Source organism: Equus quagga, chromosome 13, assembly GCF_021613505.1.
Source record: "Equus quagga isolate Etosha38 chromosome 13, UCLA_HA_Equagga_1.0, whole genome shotgun sequence".
Classification (NCBI taxonomy): Eukaryota; Metazoa; Chordata; class Mammalia; order Perissodactyla; family Equidae; genus Equus; species Equus quagga.
This window is the reverse complement of record NC_060279.1, coordinates 100,874,046-100,891,472: the sequence shown is the minus strand read 5'-3', so window position 1 is coordinate 100,891,472 and position 17,427 is coordinate 100,874,046. Positions and strand designations below refer to the sequence as shown.

Below are 17,427 nucleotides of genomic sequence, written 5' to 3'. Positions count from 1 at the left end.
GGGAAGCAGAGGCCAGAGCGATCAGGGCTGGGATAGGGAAGCACAGGCAGGCTGTGGGAGCCCAGAGGTGCCCCCAGTTTAGGGGGTTGGTGAAGATTTTCTGAAGGAGGTAACAAATGAGCTGAGACTTGCAGTTAGGCTGGGGAACAGAGCAGGGAGGAACGTTGCAGAACAAGGCCAGGACAAAGGAGGGACTGTATTGGGGACTGTGGTGAAAATCAGCTAGTGAGTCTAAGACAGCCCACCAAATGTGGTGGACTTAGGACCAAGGAGGCTATGAGTGACTTAGGAAATCACAGTAGGGGGCAGCTCCTGGACTACAGGGTTGAGGAATGAGGCTTACGGGGAGACAGCAGGCATAGACGCTTCTCTTGACAAGTTGTCCTTGAAGACAGAGGAGACTAGAGATGAGCCAGGAAGAGGCAGAGGGCCAGGCTATCTTAGAACTGATTTATTATGATGCTGCTTTGCAGATGGGAGAAACTCAGGGATGTTTAACTGCTGATAGGAAGAAACTAGACAAGGAGAAGTTGGGAATCCAGCAGAGGGAGGCCGGGGTGGAGGACACCTGGCTCCCCAAGGAACCCGGAAGCAGGAGGGCAGCAGGAGAACAGGAATCTGGGCAGGCACAATGGATAGTGTTTCTAAGCAAGGGGAAAGCATGCCTGAAATCCCATGCTGAGACTCAGAACACAGCTGTGAGGTGAAGCAATTGGAGGAGCCAGAGGATGGGCCAGCAAGAGCACCTGGGGCATCTGCCACAATCTGGCAGGGAGGCTGAGCCAGAGCTTTGCTTGTAGGGCCAAGAGCCCCGGACTGTGTCTCTTAAACTTCTAGTGTAACTTTTGGCTCGTGACTCAGCCCCTCTCTATGCTTCAGTTTGCCCATCCACAAAAAGCAGTCATAAGAATAGTACCTCCTTCATAGGGCAGCTGTGAGCATACATGTGAAGTGCTGGTGTACACTAAGTGCTCTGTAAGTATGAGCTGTGATTGCTCTCGCAGCCTCTTTTATATTATTATTGGAGAGACAAGGTATAGAGCAGAGTGGTTAAGAACACAGGTCACGAATCCAGTACCCCCTCCTCCCCAGGATCCAAACCTGGCTCTGCCACTCACCAGCTCCATGAACCTGGGCAAGCTCTGTGACTTCTCTAGGTCTCTTTCCTTTTTTTCTTTTTTTTTTTAAGATTTTATGTTTCCTTTTTCTCCGCAAATCCCCCCGGTACATAGTTGTATATTTTTAGTTGTGAGTCCCTCTAGTTGTGGCATGTGGGACGCCACCTCAGCATGGCTCAGTGAGCGGTGCCATGTTGGCGCGCAGGATCCCAACAGTGAAACCCTGGGCCGCAGAAGCAGAGCGGGAACTTAACCACCCGGCCATGGGGCCAGCCCTACTGGGTCTCTTTCCTAATCAGTAAGAGGCAAGAGGCATATAGGCTGCAGATCCACCTTGTCAGTGTGTTGGTGGGATTTAATATCATTGTAAATATTTAATAAGCTATTTTAACATTCACTATTTTAAAATAAATGTATTACATAAAATAATATAAATTTGGTGACAGTATATTAAAATATCAATTGCATCGTATTATTTTGCAAATTTTATTGATGTACTGTGTCATACATTATCTTATGAATTGAATAGTAAAATATTAAAGCAGTTGGAATAGCGCCTGGCACAGAGAATGTTAGATTTTGAAGACAAGAGGTGAGAGACCTGACAAGTTCCAGAGGCTGTTTTTTCCCCTCTAAAGCTCCCTTTTAGGGAAGTGTTTATTATGGAAATTTTCAAGCATCACAGAAGAGAGAATAGTGTTATGAAACCCCATTACAGTTACACAGTGGTTTCTTTTTTTTTTTTAATTTTTAATTTTTGAGGAAGATTAGCCCTGAGCTAACTACTGCCAGTCTTCCTCTTTTTGCTGAGGAAGCCTGGCCCTGAGCTAACATCCGTGCCAATCTTCCTCTACTTTATATGTGGGATGCCTACCACAGCATGCGTGCCAAGCGGTGCCATGTCCACACCCGGGATCCGAACTGACGAACCCCGGGCCGCTGAGAAGCGGAGCGTGTGAACTTAACCGCTGCGCAACCAGGCCGGCCCCTACACAGTGGTTTCTGAAGCCCCGCGGACTCCCAGACTCCGACCCTAATCCCGGCCTCTGACCCGTCTCCCCTCTGCGCAGGTGAACCGACGCCCCGCGCGGCTCCCGGCCCAGTCGTGCGGGGGCGTGGTCGCACGCTGGGCGGAGGGCTCTGGGGTTATCGTCAAGCGGTCCCTCATGCTCTGGGTGCCCGAGGGGGCGGTGGCCCTCCACGTTACGAGGACGCCTCCGGGGACAACAACGGAATTGCGGCCGACGACCTGATACTCTCAGGAGGACTCCGGGGCAACAGCCCAGTCGACGTGCTCCAGGCGCGCCGGACTCAGGGCTTCCACAGCTGCTGAGGACCCTCCCTCTCCTGCCCCAGGACCTCACTCTCATCAGCAGAGGGAGCTACCAGACCAACTCCCTGCCAACAGGCTGCCTTTGGGGGCTTGGAGCCCCCACCCCCTTTCCGTTTGTCTTCCCACTGTAAAGAGAAGCTCTCCTGCAGGCCGTGACTCAACACTTCCCCGCGTGACACCGTCCGTCTGCGCGTCCCCAGGGCTGGGACCCACGACACACGCCGGCCCTGGAGGTGGGACCGCACGGAGCTTCCTGCGATCGTTTTAATAAATAACTGATGACAAAAACACGCGTGTGCCTGTCTTCTCTCTCCCGTGCCGCCGCGCCCTGGGGAACAAAAGGATTCCAACCTCTAGCTCCCTGCTCTCCCACGACCCAGGAGTTAGGTCAGGACCCCAGTCCCCTTCCGACCCAAAATCTAAGAGTCCGAGCGCCTAGCCCCCTCCTCCTCCGGGATCCCAGAACTGTCCCCTCAAGGACACAAATTCCCGGTGAGGCGGGCCCGCCAGCCAGCCGCTCCGCCCCCTACGCCCAGCCCTGTGACGTCACTGCAGCGACAGCCAATGGGGCGCGAGGGCGAGGGAGGAGGGAGGCGGGAGGCAGAGCTGTGGGAGCGCGCGGGGCGGAAGTGCTCGCTGCCTCGCTCCCCCATCTCGCCCAGCACCACGGCGCCACGGTTGGCGCGGCCTCCTCTGCGCGCGATCCCGGCCCCGCCGCCGCCATGAGCCGGCCCAGCCGGCTGCAGAGGCAGGTCCTGAGCCTGTACCGCGAGCTGCTGCGCGCCGCGCGCGGGAAGCCGGGCGCCGACGCGCGGGTGCGGGCCGAGTTCCGGCAGCACGCCTGCCTGCCGCGCTCCGACGTCCTGCGCATCGAGTACCTGTATCGCCGCGGGCGGCGCCAGCTCCAGCTGCTCCGCTCGGGCCACGCCACGGCCATGGGTGCCTTCGTGCGCCCGCGGGGCCCGACCGAGGAGCCCCGGGACGCGAGGGTCCCGGGGACCCCGCCTGAAGATGGTAACAGTCCAAGGAGCCCTCCCGACGGCATGGGGTCACCAGAGACCCCGCCTGATGGACGGTAACAGGCAGAAGAGCTCACCCGATGGCGCAGGGCAGCCGGGGGGCCAGCCTGACTGCGTGGCGGGACCGAGGAACCCGCCTGATGGAAGGGGAGACGTCTTGAGAGACTAGCTCCATGGACTGGGGGAATCGGAGAGACCTCCTGGCGATGTGAGGGCCTAGAGACACCCATGATGGATGGCGAGAGATGTCCGAGCCTGCCCGATCCACGGTAACGGGTCGGACTCTTCCCTGAGGGCTTGGGGCGGCCTGGGTCGCCGGCTGGCTGGACTGTGTCAAGCTGAGAGCTACTTACTCCAAGGCAAGGGGAGTCAGGACTCCCCCCCGCCCCCACCGCCCTCGTTGGACAGCAGGAGACTGGGACACCCTTTTGATGCCTGGCTCCTCAACTCCCCTCTCCTGTAGCAGACTTTTTGCTGAGGAATTTGGGAAGATGCCTTTATGGACAGTGAGAAGCCCCGAATCCCCCTTTGGAAAACTTTCCCCCAATTATTGCGACAAACTAGAACCGGTGAGGAAGGGGTTAGGGGGTCTCACCCTAGCCGATCAACTAAAGACCCCTCAAGACCTCTACTTGATGGTTCTGAGGGGGCATCGTGACTCCTGTGCCCTTCCAACTTCAGGACTGTTGAACAAAGGGAATAAAATTTGGGATGTGCTTACTTCCCTGTCGGTGGTCTTAAAGATTTTATGTGTTTGGGGATTTTTGAAGATGCCCCACAAACCAAGAAGTGACCCGCTGGGAGGGTTGGGTTTAGGGAGCTGTCTAGACTGGCAAATTGGTTCCAGCAGCATAGTTCTCTCTACTGGGCAGATCCATGGGACCCATCCTGGTTTGACCCCAAAGAAACCCCAGCTGACTCCTTAATGGAGGGCAGTGAGGCAGGAGAGGAAATGAAGAGGCCTGGCTGGGAATCCTTGAGGCAGTGGTGGGGAGATCAAGCCTGGTAGCAGAGTCCAGTCTCAGCTACAAGCTGGGATTTTTGTCAGCAAGGCCCAGGGGTTGGGGAGGAGAGATGGGCGGGCAGACCACAGGCACACCCCCTCCCGTGTCCCCGTGTGGGCCTGCCCTAGACTTTCTCTGGGTACTGCATTTTGCACCCCTGAGCTGTATTTGCACCCATGTTGGTTAAATAAGTGGAAAGCAGACGACTTCTTAGCAGATGCAGCTGGGAGGAGGAGGAGGACATTAGGAAGGAGCCCAGCCCTCAGACCAAAGGGAGGATGGACAGAAGAGAAGCATGACTCTGCCCTAAACCCTGTTGGGGGAGGCAGGTGCCCAAATAGTTATCAAATGGGGTTGAAAGTTGCAGAATTATAATTTGAAGAGATGTAATTTGTCAGAAGGTGGGGATAGGCTTCTCAGCAGGAGGACCAGTGTGGGGAAAGGCCTGGAGGGGGCCAAGGGGAGACACGCAAGGGCCCCACTGGGGCCTGGAGGGCCCCAGAGCACAGGCTCTTCCCCTTGGGCGTGTGGCTTCTACTTCAGCTTTGTCTCCAGTTAGTACTCACCTCGGGACCTCCGCACCTTGCTCCTCTCTCTCAGCCTCGGTTTTCATCTCAGCTCCTCTCCCACTCCTCGGGGAGTGGGTGCCTGGGAGGATTAAATGGGATTGGCTCTGAGTTGATAACGATTGGAGCTGAAGATGAGTCCAGGAGGACTTGTAATGCTGTTCCTTCTCCTTTTGTACAAGTTCAAAAAGTAGCAGAATGAAAACTGAAAAACCAAAACAAACTCCAGTGGTGCCCATCTCACTCAACTAGAAGTCCTCACTGTGGTCCACAAGGCCTCACCTGTCTGGCTCCATCACCTCTCTCATTTCACCTCCCACTCTCCCCCTCCACGACTCATGCTCCAGCCACACTGGCTTTCTCACATCCCAGGCACACTCCTACCTCAGGGCCTTTGCACTTGCTGTTCCCTCAACCTGGAATACTCTTCCTTCAGGTCTGCACTGCCCAGTGTGGTACCTGGGAGCTACCTGTGACTTGAGCATTTGAAATGAGGATTTCTTTTTAATTTTATAAGTTTTAAGTCATTTAAATGTTAAAACTGAAGCAGTGTAAAATATTTTTTTTCCATTAAACACAACTTTATTGTTTTGGTAGGATTACCTTTCATTTTATCTGTTGAAAATTAATTGTCTGAAAGACTTCGTAAGAAAAAAGGATTGTAAAGTACCTCATTTTTATACTGATTACATGTTGAAGTGATAATGTTCTGGATATATCAGGTTAAAGAGAATATAAATTAAATCATTAAAATTAATTTCACCTGTTTCTACTGTTTCACTGTGACTACTAGGAAATTTAAAAGTATATCTGTGGTTCACATTCTCTTTCCATTGGACAGCACTACTCGGAGGCCCCACCGTGGCTGGTTTCCTCACTAGGATTTGCTATAACGACAATAGTTAGAACATGATGACATAATTGTCACCCTGATGCCTTCCTCCACCACCCTGATTAAATCGTAGCCCCTTTCCCCTTTGCCCCCTCTTTCTCCTTAGCGCTTATCACTATCGGACCCATTACATACTTACCTGTTTCTTTTACTTACTGTTGGTCTCCCCGACTAGAATGTCAGCTCCACAGGGACAGGACTTTAGCCTGTCTTGCTCACTGTCACAGCCCTGCCCTTTGACCCGGACCTGGCTCATAGCAGACTCTCAGTCAATGTTGAATGAATGAATGGATGACACAGATTTGCTCCATTACCCGGTCATTTGGGTCAATATTGCCAAGACTGCCGGCCCTTTTTGCAGTGTCCCCAGGGAAACCATGCCTCCGTGGTTGGGGACAGAGACTTGGCCTGGCATTTGAAACAAGACAGACCCAGGTTTGCCTCCTGACTTCTCCCTGAACCTGGAGTCTCCAGGGGAGCCAGCTCTGGGACTGTGGTTGGAACTCTAAAGGAAAAGGGACTCTCCTATTGGCTGCTAAATCAGAGGGATGTATGCTCGGAGGTTTTGAGGGACACGCTGGCCACCACCAGGATAAGAATGAAGCCAAACCAGAGAAAAGAACTGGAGATATCATTTAAGCCCCTGGATCGACCTGTGCCTGAAGTCCTAAACTTTTCAGTTACCCATGAAAATAAATTCCCATTTCTATTTAAATCAGTGGAGATTGGGCTTCAGTCACTAGCTCTCTATGTGGCCTCAGGCCAGTGGCTTCCCATCTAGAGCCTCAGTTTCCCATTCTGTTAAGTGGGGACACATCATCGGGTGGTTGTGAGAATTAAGGAGAGGAGATCTGTCTTAAGTGCATAGCCAGGAGCCTAGCACAGGGCTCCCGCCTCTGCTCTTGACTCTGATTCTGCTCCACCTCTTGTCCTGACACTTGAAGCTCTGGAGAGTACAGGAGCTTAGACACCTGGGGCTGGAGGCTGGACTCCAGGACCAAGCCCTGGCAATTCATCCTGGTGTCATCAAGACCCAGGAAAGGGGGTTTCACAGTCCTGCGCCAGGGATGGCCCAGCCTGGGGGCCCCCCATGGAGAATTTGAGCAGAGCACCTGTATGGATGCAGGTCAGAGGCAACTCGCCCACGTCACCTGCATCCTTCCCTACACGCCTCTGGCTTCCTGTGGCAAGCTCCAGTGCCTCTCCGCCTGCTGGCCTTTAGAAGCAGGAAAGGCAGGAAGTGCCGGGGAGTTAACATCTCCAGGAACAAGCTGTAACCAGTGAGAAATGGGAGCTGGTACCTAAATGTCACAACTTCTTCACCCCTAGGGTGGAACAACTTTGAGCGTGTCCCACACAGTCTGCTGGAGGTCCCAGTGGGATGGCGCCCCAGGTGCCCAGAGCAGCAACCAGCTCATCAACTCCCGTCCCTGGTTCACCACCTGCTCCCTGTCCGTCTGCTGGGAACCCCTCCCCAATCCCCCTGCTCCCTGTCCGTCTGCTGGGACCCCCTCCCCAATCCCCCTGCTTCCTGTCCGTCTGCTGGGACCCTCTCCCCAATGAGCTACTTGTGCTTGAATCTTTTGCCTCAGGGTCCGAGGGACCCCAACCCAAGATGGGCTGATTCAGTTCTGTGTCCTGTGCTCAAGGCAAAGGGGTCTGTGGAGGCGGCTGTCCAGACGTATCGGGACTGTGTGCTAGTTTCTAGGTCCTCGAGCACCGGATATCCTCACACGTCTGCCACAGACTGAATGTGTCCCCTCAAAATTCATGTGTGGAAATCCTAACCCCCAATATGATGGTCTTAGGAGGTGGGGCCTTTGGGAGTGAGTAGGTCATGAGGTGGAAATGGTTAGTGCCCTTATGAAAGAGACCCCAGAGAGCTCCCTGCCCCTTCTGCCATGTGAGGACACAGCGAGAAGACAGCTGCCTACGAACCAGGAAGTGGACCCTCACCAGACACCAAATCTGCTGGCAGCTTGATCTGGGACTTCTCAGCCTCCAGCACTGTGAGAAATAAATGTCTATCATTTATAAGCCACCCAGTCTATAGTATTTTGTTATAGCAGCCCAAACGGACTAAGACACATCCTTTGACAGTGACCATTTATTACATATGCCTGGGCTGTGTCCTCAGACTGGGGGGGGACCATTGACATAGCTGAGCACCACGTAAGGTGTCCTGGCCAGTCGGGCGGGAGAGGAGCAGGGGTCCCCTGACAGGGGCAGGAGCACTGTGGCACCCACCAGGAGAAGGAAGAGGAAGAGGAGAAGGAGGAAGGTCAGGGGCCGCCTGGAGGCAGGAGCAGGGGCTCTGTGAAGGGAAATGCAGTGTTATGCAAATACGTGGGCTGCCACCATGAGCCCTGTCCCCACACCCGCAGACCCATCTCCCAGGCATCTCACCCAGGGTCTACCTCCAGCATCACATCCTGTAGGTGGGGAGATGCTTGCCTCTTCTTGTCCTAAAGGTAGACAGCACCCAGCAGCAGAATGGATGGAAGTGGCACTCAGTGTGGACTTTCTCTTACTACTACAGGCCAACAGGGCTGGGCTTACTTCTCCTCCATTCCTGGCCCCCCCATCCCCCATCCCCAGGACCCCAATGGACCCCCTCCAATGTGGTGAATGTCTGTTTGTACCTGCCCTTCATCTGATCCTCTTTTTCCTGGTAACGGTGGCTTAATTTGAGGGGGATGGGGTCACACCTCCTCACTCTCCTGACCCCACACCTCCAATTCAGTGATTGGGCATGTGACCCAGATCTGGCCAATCCGAGTCCTCCATGAGCTTGGCCACTGTGACTGGTTCAGAGTAGAGGCCATGACCCAAGCTGGGCAAGTGGGAGTCAGCCCTGCAACTTTGCTGCCTGAAGGTCGGCGGCATGCTCCTTCCCCTGGGGTGGGTAGACCAGTGGGAAGTGAGTGTGTAGCCACTGGGGTGGCCATTCTGCTGAGAAGGAAAACACCTTGGGGAAGTAGAGCCCAAGGGAGGGAGGGATTGAGCCCTGACAGCATTTGAGGTCCTGCATTCAGCAGCGCCTGGACTTTTCAGTTACATGAAAAAACAGCATCCCCTTTTTTATGCAGTTCAATCTAGGCTGGGTTTCCGCCACTTGCCATCAAGATTCCTGAGCGATACACCTAGCTGAGGAGCAGCTCACCTGAGACTTCCGGAGCAAGGAGCGTCTTCGATGCCCTGCTAAGTGTTTCCGGTGGCTAAGGCCTGACAGCAGCATGTCCTGTGGGGACAGAGCAGTGTGGGATCCTTGGAGAACCAATGACAAAGGGACCCAAAGTTGAGGAGGGGCCAGGATGGGGAGTGTCATAGAGATGAGATTCTGGAGGAAGAGAGAGATCTTGAGGAGAGACGAAGAGAGGGGCAGAGCCAAAGAAACCAAGAGAAGCGAGACATTATTTATTCATTCAACAAATATTTAATGAGTGTCTGTTACATGCCAGGCACTCTTCTAGGAGCTGGGGACACAGTGGGCATGGAAACAGGCACAGTCCTGGCATCCATGGAGCATTATTCTAGCAGAAGAGAGAGACCATGCACCAATAAATAAATATATGTCAAAATGTGGTCATTGCTCTTAGGAAATAAAGCAAGAGGAGAAGGAGAGAGGGCAGGGCAGGCCTCTGCAAAGAGGTGACATCTGAGGAGTGAGCTGGGCATCATCTGGGGCCTTTGAGATGGGAGTGAATTTGGAATGTTCGAACAGCCAGGAGGCTAGTGTGGCTGTAGTGGGGTGAGTGAGGGGGAGAATGAAAGAAAATGAAGAAATGTAGATACAGACAGAAGAGAAGAAAATGAAAAGTGAGAGAGATGAACAGAGAGAGAGAGAGAGGGAGGGAGGAAAACATTGAGACACCAAGAGAGAAAGAGACTCCGACAGAGATAGAGGGGGAGAGAGCCACTAAGACCTCCTTGAAAGGGAAGGACCCTGCTAGGAGGCACACACGGGTGTCGTCCCCTGCCCCGCCCCGTCTCACCTCAAGGCCTTGTCCCCTGCCCTGAGAGCCCCTGTGGCCACACAGCTCACAGGGAGCCCCTGGTGTCAAGGGTGTCTTTCGCCCCAAGGGCCCAAGGCCCCCAACGTCCCCTGCCGGGTCCCACTCCAACTCTGCAGGAGTAGGGAGGCTACTGGGTGCCCGGGGCCCCCAGACTCCACCAGGTCCTGGCCCGTCCGAGTCCCCCTCGACCTCCAAGTCCTGGTCCAATATGTTGGCCTCCTGGAACACCTGGTCAGAGGACAGAGGTCATGAGGGTTGTGGGATTGGCACCAGAGCCAGGGACCGCCAGGGTGGGCCATACCAGGCTGTAGCTGACCAGCTGGGCCTGCAGCCGCCAGAGCCGCCGGAAGATGCTGTCTCGGTGGGCTCTGAGGACCCTCAGGACCTGCTCCAGGGAGGCCCGGGCCTGAGGCTCACTCTGCTGTGCCAGCCCCTCACCAAACACCAGCAGTGCATCCACACGCTCAGCTGCCCCACGCAGGTCTGCCTGTAGGGTCTGGGTACACAGGGTTGGCATCACTTCCCACACGCGCACACACCAGGGACCAGAGACCTGGGACCTAGAGTCACACCGTCCCTTTCCTATCTAGACACCTGGAACACAGAATAAACCCATTTCCTACCCCAGGAAGCTGACACTCACTCCTGAGGCCCTGCCCACCCTCCTACATCTTGGCTTCCCACTGCCCACCTGCAGCTGGACCATTCCGCTCTGGGCTGATGCCCAGGGCCCCAGGCCTCGCTCCAGGTCCTGCAGCTGGAGACCTAGCCCCAACAGGCAAAGATGCAAGTCCCCCTGGTCAACCTCCAATACGTCGCGGGCAGAGATGGGGCACTGGGGAACACAGGGGGCTGAGTCAGGGCTGGTGGGCCAACCAAGACCTTGCCCCCATTCCCATTGCCACTCCTCTTCTGTAGGCTCCTGTCTTCTGGATGCTTCTCCGCAGCAGAATCCACCTCCGGATCTGCACCAATGCTGCTCCCACCTGGAGTCCTTCCCAGCAGAGCCAGGCCTGAGGCCCTCTGGTTCAAAGTCTCCAGGTTTTCAACGCTCCTGGAAACTTGGACATGTGGGGCCTGGGGGTCTGGATAGGGAGGGGGCGATGGAGCTGGATACCCCCACAAGGAACAGGGCTGCACGCAAGCCAGCAATTAAATAATGCTCTCTCAGTTGGTAAAATAATGAGATACTTCCTTAGTGATTGGTAAAGAAGCGTTTTCTAGAGCGGCCCTCCCCTCCCAGATGCCCAACACTTTCCCAGCACCATCACTTCATCTCCCATGTGGAGGGCAGATTCTGGGGGACAGAGAGGAAGTGGGGCTGGCACAGGGTCCCGGGGCACCTCAGCTCACCTCATAGTGTTTGCCCCCTGCTGGGTCCTCACCGGCAGAGGGCGCTGGCAGTCTGGAAGGGCCAGTAGCAGGCTCATTGCCCCTCAGCCCACCCTGGAAGTGCTCAAGAGGGTCCAAGGAATCCTGCCCCTGTTTCTGGGCCTGTTCCTGCCTGGGAGGTAGGGGACATTGACAGGCCCCCGGGTGATCCCAGGTACCCACTATCCACCCTGCCCTACCCCTGTACCTTTTGGGATCCAAGTTTCAAAAGCCCCAACCCCTACCTGATTCTCTCCTCTCCAGATGCCGGGCAGATGGCGCATCCAACGAGATTCAGTTCCCTAGGGGCTCCAGGGGGGTGGTTGAGGGGCTCTGAAGGGGGTCTAGGGTCCAGAGGTGGTAGGAGGGCCATAGCTGGGGCCTGGGGACAGATAGTCAATGAAAATCCCCAGTAAAAGCCCTTTTCCTAGCCAGGGGTAACCCGCCAGACGTCAGCAGGACTCACCCAGGCCTGAGGCAGCCAGGGGCCCAAGGGCCTGCTGGCTCCACCTCCTTCCAAGGGGAACCTGGAACCAGGTAATTTGACTCCCAGCTCAGGTGACAGAGGCACCACTTAACTCCTTCCTCCCTAGCAGACCAGTAGCTGCGAACCTTCCAGGCTCACCCTAGCCCTCCCCGCACCGCGAAAGGGTTCCAGATATAACCCCCTCACACACCAGAGACCCGGATTCTGCCCCACCCAGTGACCCATTCATCTGACCCCAGGGGCCCCACCATCCATCTAAGGTCCCAGATGCATTGCCCCTCGGGAACCCAAGCATCTGGTCCCCACCTCCGAGAAATCTAAACCCAAAGAAAGATGTTTTGTTTTGTTTTATTTGGAATGGGGCCTTTTCCTGTGGCTCCCATAGTTACTGGGGAAATAACCCAGGAAAGCTGCCTCTGCCCCAGGGTTCCAAGGTCACAGGGACGCAGCCGTCCGAAGTCGGAGCGGGTCCCGGGGCCCGGCGTCACTTGCTGAGCAGGAGGCCGGTGCGCAGCACGCGGGGCACGCGGCGGATGGTCAGCGAGACGCGGGTGCCGCGGACCAGGCGGGCTCCGGGCCGCGCAGACGGGCAGGCGGCCGCGTTGGGAGGCAGGGAGGCAGCGTCGAGTGCGTCTACGCAGGCGGCTGCGATGCCGTGGAGGAGGCGCGTGTAGGCGGTGCCACGGAGCACCAGGAGGCTGCGCGGTTCGAGCAGCAGCGAGGTGGCCGGCCGGGGTGGGGGCCGGGGCTGCGGGGCAGGTCGACGGTCAGCCAGTCCCCAGAAGTCGGGGGACAGGCGAGAGGTCCGCAGACATTGGGGGCCAGGGGACGAGGGTCGAGTTCCCAGAGGCAAAGGCTGAGGGGCAAGCGTGCTCCCAGGGATGGAGAGGTTGAAGTGTAAATCCCCTGGGTCCCAGGGCCAGGGCTACGGGGAAGGGGAGGGGGGAGGTGCAACTGAGGGTCAGCGGCCAGGCAGGGAGATAGTGAGGCAGAGATGGGGGGGTGCGGTCTGGGAGTATCTGGGGACATCAGGATGTTCGAGGGCACCGGCGCAGTATGGGGAGGGTGTCAGAGTATCCAGGAGCAGCAGGGCTAAAAAGGGAAGCCCTACGGAGCATCTGGGGAGTGTCCAGGGCAGTCTCTGTGGACACTGGGGTATCAGAAATGCATCACCCGGAGAAAGAGGTCAGGGAAGCTGCTGTCGTGAGCAACCGTCAGAGACGGGACACAGGATATCTGTGGGGTCCTTGAGCAGCAAGTCATGGGTTGAGGTGCCAAGGAGAATCTGGGGGTGTCCCACATGGCAGATCAGATTATTGGAGTGGCAGGGAGGAGGTCAGTCTCGGGGTGCCCTGTGCAGTGGGCAGGGAGAGCCAGGATGTTGGGAGGATGTCAGGGCCACCCATGAGTGAATGGTGTTGGGGTATCTGAGGATATCAGTGTCCTCTGGAACACTGGGGAGCCCTGCATGGGGTATGAAGACCTTGGGCTACTGGAGCAATCTGAACGTGTGGGGCCAGCAGATTTGTAGGGTGTCGGGGCATCCGTTCAGCATGGGGGGGGTTATTAGGGTGTCTGTGGACATCAGGTTTCTAGGGCATTCTGCAAGTAGATGGGTCAGGTGTCTGGGAGGATGTGAGTGCACTCCATGAGGGGACAGGGGAAGGTGTCTGGGAGGGTATCAGCCCAGTGGGACTGGGGCCTCTTGGAGGATGTGGGATGTCAGAGTGCCCACGAGTGACTGGGGCAGTGTCTCAGGGCCCACCTGCTCTGTAGGGTCATCATCCTTTGGCTGCCGCGGCTCGTAGAGATCCAGCATGGTGTGGGAGCCCAGGCTGATGGTGCTGACAGTCGGGTAGTACAGTGGCCCGTCCTCGTGGGGCTGGGGAGTGGGCACCAGGGCTGGACAGGGCAGGAGTCCACACCCCCCACCCTCTGGAGTTCAAGGGGGGCTCCCCAGCTGGGGACAGGGAGGTGAATGCCTGGTTGGGGTATGCGGCTGCTTAATGAGAATGGAGGTAGGTCAACATGATGCCCTGCCCCATGGTGGATCAGAGGTCTGGGGGTCAGGGTGAGGGTGTGTGGTTACCATGATGCCCTCCCCAGGCAGATACTGGTTCACAAGGACGTGGTTGGCTGGGAGACCCCCAAAAAGGCTGAGATCAGACACTTTGTCCACGTAGCGCTGGAGCCACAGGGGCAGCCGCTCAGGAACCATCCCCCGGGGATGGGGGAGCCCACCTGGGGGAGGACAATGAGGTCCTGAGGGCACCCAAGCAAGGAGCCCTGGCACCTGGGGCCCCCATTAGGGATATCCCAGTGGTTGGTAGCACTCTGACCCCCTCAGGGACCCCTGACTCTTTGGAGACCACCATCCAACCCTTCAAAGGTTTCTTGACTTCTCCAAACCCCTGGACCCTTCAAGAGACAACCCTCCTCCCCACTCATCAGGAAATCCCTAACCTCTCAGGACCTCCACTGACCTCTCAGAATCCTCCTGGCCCTTGGGACCTCTTGAACCCTCAAGGACCCCCCAATGTCTTGAGCCTACCCAACCTGAGCCGCCAGCCCCAGCCCACACCCCCAAATCACCCATGCCCCCAGGCAGGGACACTTACCCCAGTTCTGTAACTTCCTCCCGGAGAGCTGGGTCCACTTAGGCTTTGGGGCATTGAAGACCTGGGAGATAGGGAGGGGATCACCCCTTTTTCAGGACCACCCTCTCTGATTCTCCCATCCAGCCCAACATACGGGTCTTGACTTGGGGTGGAAATGGGTCATCTCAGTGTCTGGGATCATTCTCTGGGACACAGAGTCCCCAGGATTCTGTCATTTTCCCTCTCCTCTGTGGAGGCCTCTGGCCCCAAAGCCCACCTGTGTCTACCAGGGCAAAGGAAAGGATCCAGGGCTACACAATCATGGTCTGAATCTACTCACAGCTCTGGGCTGGGCTGGGCTCTTTCAGCCCAGCAAATAGTCTGGACTCTATAATTTCCTGATTTCTGGGCTATCTCAGCACAGTCTGACTTCTGGAACTTCCTTGTTCCTATTACCTGGAGGAGGGAATGTGCTAAGCTGGGCTATCTCAGCATAGCAAAGAGAGTATTTTGAAAATTCTCCAGTGCCAAGATCCCAAGGGTCTAGAATGGGCAATCTCCAAGAAGTCTATACTCAATAATCTCCTCATTCCCTTCATGGTTATGGGGCTGGAATGAGCTATCTCAGCACAAGGGACTGTGTTCTGTAGCTAACTTATTCCTGGAACTAGAACTAGACAGGACTAGTTGGGATAGCTAAAGGAAGATCTGTGCTCTATAACTAAGGCTCTGGGGCTGCGAAGGGCTATGCCAGTGCAAGGACTCTAAGCTTTGTAAATTCTTCTTTCCCCAAAGCGTAAAAATAGAATGCAGGGGGCCGGCCCCGTGGCTGAGTGGTTAAGTTCGCGTGCTCTGCTTCGGCGGCCCAGGGTTTCACCAGTTCGAATCCTGGGCATGGACATAGCACCACTCATCAAGCCACGCTGAGGCGGCATCCCACATGACACAACTAGAAGGACCCACAACTAAAAATACACAACTATGTACCAGAGGGCTTTGGGAGAAAAAGGAAAAATTAAAAAAAAATCTTAAAAAAAAAAAAAAAAAAGAATGCAGACTGTGCTATCTCAGCACAGGTGGTCTGTGCTTGGTTCTTTGTTCCCAGGACTCTGGGTCTATGCTGAGCTACCTCAGCAGAGGGAAAAGCTTACTCTGTAACATTCTGATGCCTGGGCTATCTCGGCACAGAAATCTGAGCACTGCAAATTCTTCATTTCCCAAATCGCAAGGGCCTGAACTAGGCTATCTCTGCCTATCTTTATAACCTCCTTTTCTCCAAGATAGCAGGATTGGGCTATCTCAGCACAGAGAGGATGAGCTCTCTAACTTCCTTGTTTCTGAGGCTCTGGGGTTACACTGCGCTCTTCGAGCACAAGAAATCTGATCTTAATAACATCCTCATTTTGGAGGCTGGACTGGGCCATCTCAGCACAGGGAGTCTGCTCCTTCTTTCTAAGAATCAGTTTGATTTCCCCTAAACCTCCTGGGAAAAGCTCTTTCTGAGACCTCAGCAGGTCCTGAGACAGGAATAGGGAAGGAGAGGGATGGGTGCTGCCAGGATCTTCACTGTCGCCTTGGGGGCTCTCACATAGGACCTGAGGTTGGGGAGGGATCTGGGAAGAGGGGGAGGACAGACCAGAGGGCACTGGGGTCACCTGTCGAAGCAAATACTCCTCCTCGTCCTTGGAGATGAAGTCAGGGACATAGTAGATTACAGGTGGTGCCTAGGATAGAAAGATCCCCCTGAAGGTATGGCCCTCGGACCTACACAGGGGCCCTAGCATTGCTGAGCAGCCCCTCCCTGTGGAGCAAGGCTTAGGATGTCCCCAGACAGGCCAGGGCCTGAAATCGAGGGACAAATGCCCATTTTGGGGGTAGGAAGTCCCCAAGCGAGGGTGGGGCTGGACCCTGAGGGTAAGAATGAATTTGGAAAGAGGGAGCAGCCCCAGCCCACAAACCCAGGAGTCAGCCACTCTATCTCCCACCATCTAGTCCCCACCTTCACCCTCTGCACCCCCCATCCTGACAACCTGCTCCACCCTGAATGGTTCCAGGGCTGGGACCCTGGCGTCCTGATCCTCCATCGACACCAACTCCATGCACCCAGTCCTGTGGGGAGGGGAGGACACGCTGAAGTCACCAAGCCTCCCACCCTCAGGCTATGACCCCACATTCTGCTCTGTCGCAGGCCAGGGCCTCACCTCAGCCCTGTAGTGAAACTCACTTCGTTTCTAAAATCTGAGTCCTTGGCATCTTGATCAAAGCCACCCAGTGAGTCCCCAGGCTCCTTCCAGGACACCCAGGACAGTGAGCACCCAGAACACTCCCCCAAAATCCATCCACTAAGGGCCCATCAAAGTACACATATTTGCCCTCTCAAGCCTCTCACAGAGGGCATCCTCTGACCTCACTGGGAGCCTTTCTCAAGAGCTCCACACATAGCCTCCAGGGCTGCATCCCGCAGCCCCTTTAAACACCTTAATTTGAGACCCCATCCTGACAACTTCAGACTTGCAACCATGAGACTGGCTCTACACCAACATTCAGGGTCCCCATGGACCTTCCTCTAGCCCTTTCAGATACCCAATTCTGAGCACCCTTGTGCCACCAATCGGATGAGTCTCCTCACACGCGTCCACTCTCAGTCTCGTCGGATCCCCCTATTCTGGACCCCTCAGACTTCACCTTCCTCAGCGCCCCTTCACTGCAGCACCCTTGGACCTTCAGCTCTGAGCCTGACTCCTCTCAAATGTTCTTCCCTCCCTGAACCTCTTAGAGCCCCCGCTCTGAGTCTTCTAGGACCCCACACTCTGAGCTTCCTCAGATCCCCACTCTCAGCCCTCTCTGAGCCCTAGCTCCGCCCTCCGCCACCCCCAAAACTGACCGTCCACCAGTGTCCCCTCCAACATCCAAATTCAACACCCCCATTCCCTTCCCAGCCACTTCCGCCCCACGTGTCTGACGCAGAAGCCCTCAGACCAATGGGAACTCTCACAGGCCATGAGGGTCCGCCTTCCACCCAAT

The 17,427-nt window shown here is 55.8% G+C and overlaps 3 protein-coding genes across 12 annotated transcripts; 1 reads left to right on the top strand and 2 right to left on the bottom strand.

Moving 5' to 3' along the window:
- Window positions 1-3,097: 3,097 nt before the first annotated feature.
- SDHAF1 (succinate dehydrogenase complex assembly factor 1) lies at window positions 3,098-4,212 on the top strand. Its single transcript, XM_046681335.1, has one exon. The coding sequence runs from the start codon at window positions 3,174-3,176 to the stop codon at window positions 3,528-3,530; it is 357 nt and encodes a 118-aa protein (XP_046537291.1). The 5' UTR covers window positions 3,098-3,173; the 3' UTR covers window positions 3,531-4,212.
- A 3,811-nt stretch (window positions 4,213-8,023) lies between these two features.
- Window positions 8,024-11,996, bottom strand: SYNE4 (spectrin repeat containing nuclear envelope family member 4). 8 transcript variants are annotated; one of them, XR_006891469.1, is made up of 9 exons: window positions 11,565-11,996; window positions 11,302-11,452; window positions 10,640-10,783; window positions 10,250-10,444; window positions 9,928-10,176; window positions 9,096-9,272; window positions 8,575-8,828; window positions 8,339-8,465; window positions 8,157-8,246 (listed from the first exon to the last, which is right to left on the bottom strand). XR_006891469.1 is itself a non-coding variant. In XM_046681254.1 (8 exons), exons 1-8 carry the CDS (start codon window positions 11,690-11,692, stop codon window positions 8,066-8,068), a joined length of 1,284 nt encoding a protein of 427 aa, XP_046537210.1. In that variant the 5' UTR covers window positions 11,693-11,996; the 3' UTR covers window positions 8,024-8,065. The 8 variants fall into 8 exon arrangements, 4 of the variants coding, with proteins under 4 accessions (XP_046537210.1, XP_046537212.1, XP_046537211.1 ...); XR_006891470.1 differs by having other exon boundaries at window positions 8,196-8,246; window positions 8,339-8,397; XM_046681254.1 differs by lacking the exon at window positions 8,575-8,828 and having other exon boundaries at window positions 8,024-8,246; window positions 8,339-8,397.
- A 142-nt stretch (window positions 11,997-12,138) lies between these two features.
- ALKBH6 (alkB homolog 6) lies at window positions 12,139-17,348 on the bottom strand. 3 transcript variants are annotated; one of them, XM_046681288.1, is made up of 7 exons: window positions 17,288-17,348; window positions 16,434-16,512; window positions 16,059-16,127; window positions 14,425-14,485; window positions 13,896-14,047; window positions 13,572-13,688; window positions 12,139-12,554 (listed from the first exon to the last, which is right to left on the bottom strand). In XM_046681288.1, the coding sequence occupies exons 1-7, from the start codon at window positions 17,329-17,331 to the stop codon at window positions 12,291-12,293; spliced, it is 786 nt and encodes a 261-aa protein (XP_046537244.1). In that variant the 5' UTR covers window positions 17,332-17,348; the 3' UTR covers window positions 12,139-12,290. The 3 variants fall into 3 exon arrangements, with proteins under 3 accessions (XP_046537244.1, XP_046537245.1, XP_046537247.1); XM_046681289.1 differs by lacking the exon at window positions 17,288-17,348 and adding an exon at window positions 16,628-17,218; XM_046681291.1 differs by lacking the exon at window positions 17,288-17,348 and adding an exon at window positions 16,605-17,217.
- Window positions 17,349-17,427: the final 79 nt, after the last annotated feature.

Bases quoted from the DNA above. Each gene is read 5' to 3' on its own strand.
- SDHAF1 (XM_046681335.1), top strand. From the start codon at position 3,174: ATGAGCCGGCCCAGCCGGCTGCAGAGGCAGGTCCTGAGCCTGTACCGC.
- SYNE4 (XM_046681254.1), bottom strand. From the start codon at position 11,692: ATGGCCCTCCTACCACCTCTGGACCCTAGACCCCCTTCAGAGCCCCTC. The intron at 10,445-10,639 runs GTGGGCAGTGGG...CTGTGTACCCAG, and splicing joins GCGGAATGGTCCAGCTGCAG to ACCCTACAGGCAGACCTGCG. The intron at 8,398-9,095 runs GTGAGCTGCTCC...GTCTACCTTTAG, and splicing joins CCTTGCTCCGGAAGTCTCAG to GACAAGAAGAGGCAAGCATC.
- ALKBH6 (XM_046681288.1), bottom strand. From the start codon at position 17,331: ATGGGGGTGTTGAATTTGGATGTTGGAGGGGACACTGGTGGACG. The intron at 14,048-14,424 runs GTAAGTGTCCCT...GTCCTCCCCCAG, and splicing joins GAGGAAGTTACAGAACTGGG to GTGGGCTCCCCCATCCCCGG. The intron at 13,689-13,895 runs GTAACCACACAC...CCCACTCCCCAG, and splicing joins TGCCTGGGGAGGGCATCATG to CCCCACGAGGACGGGCCACT.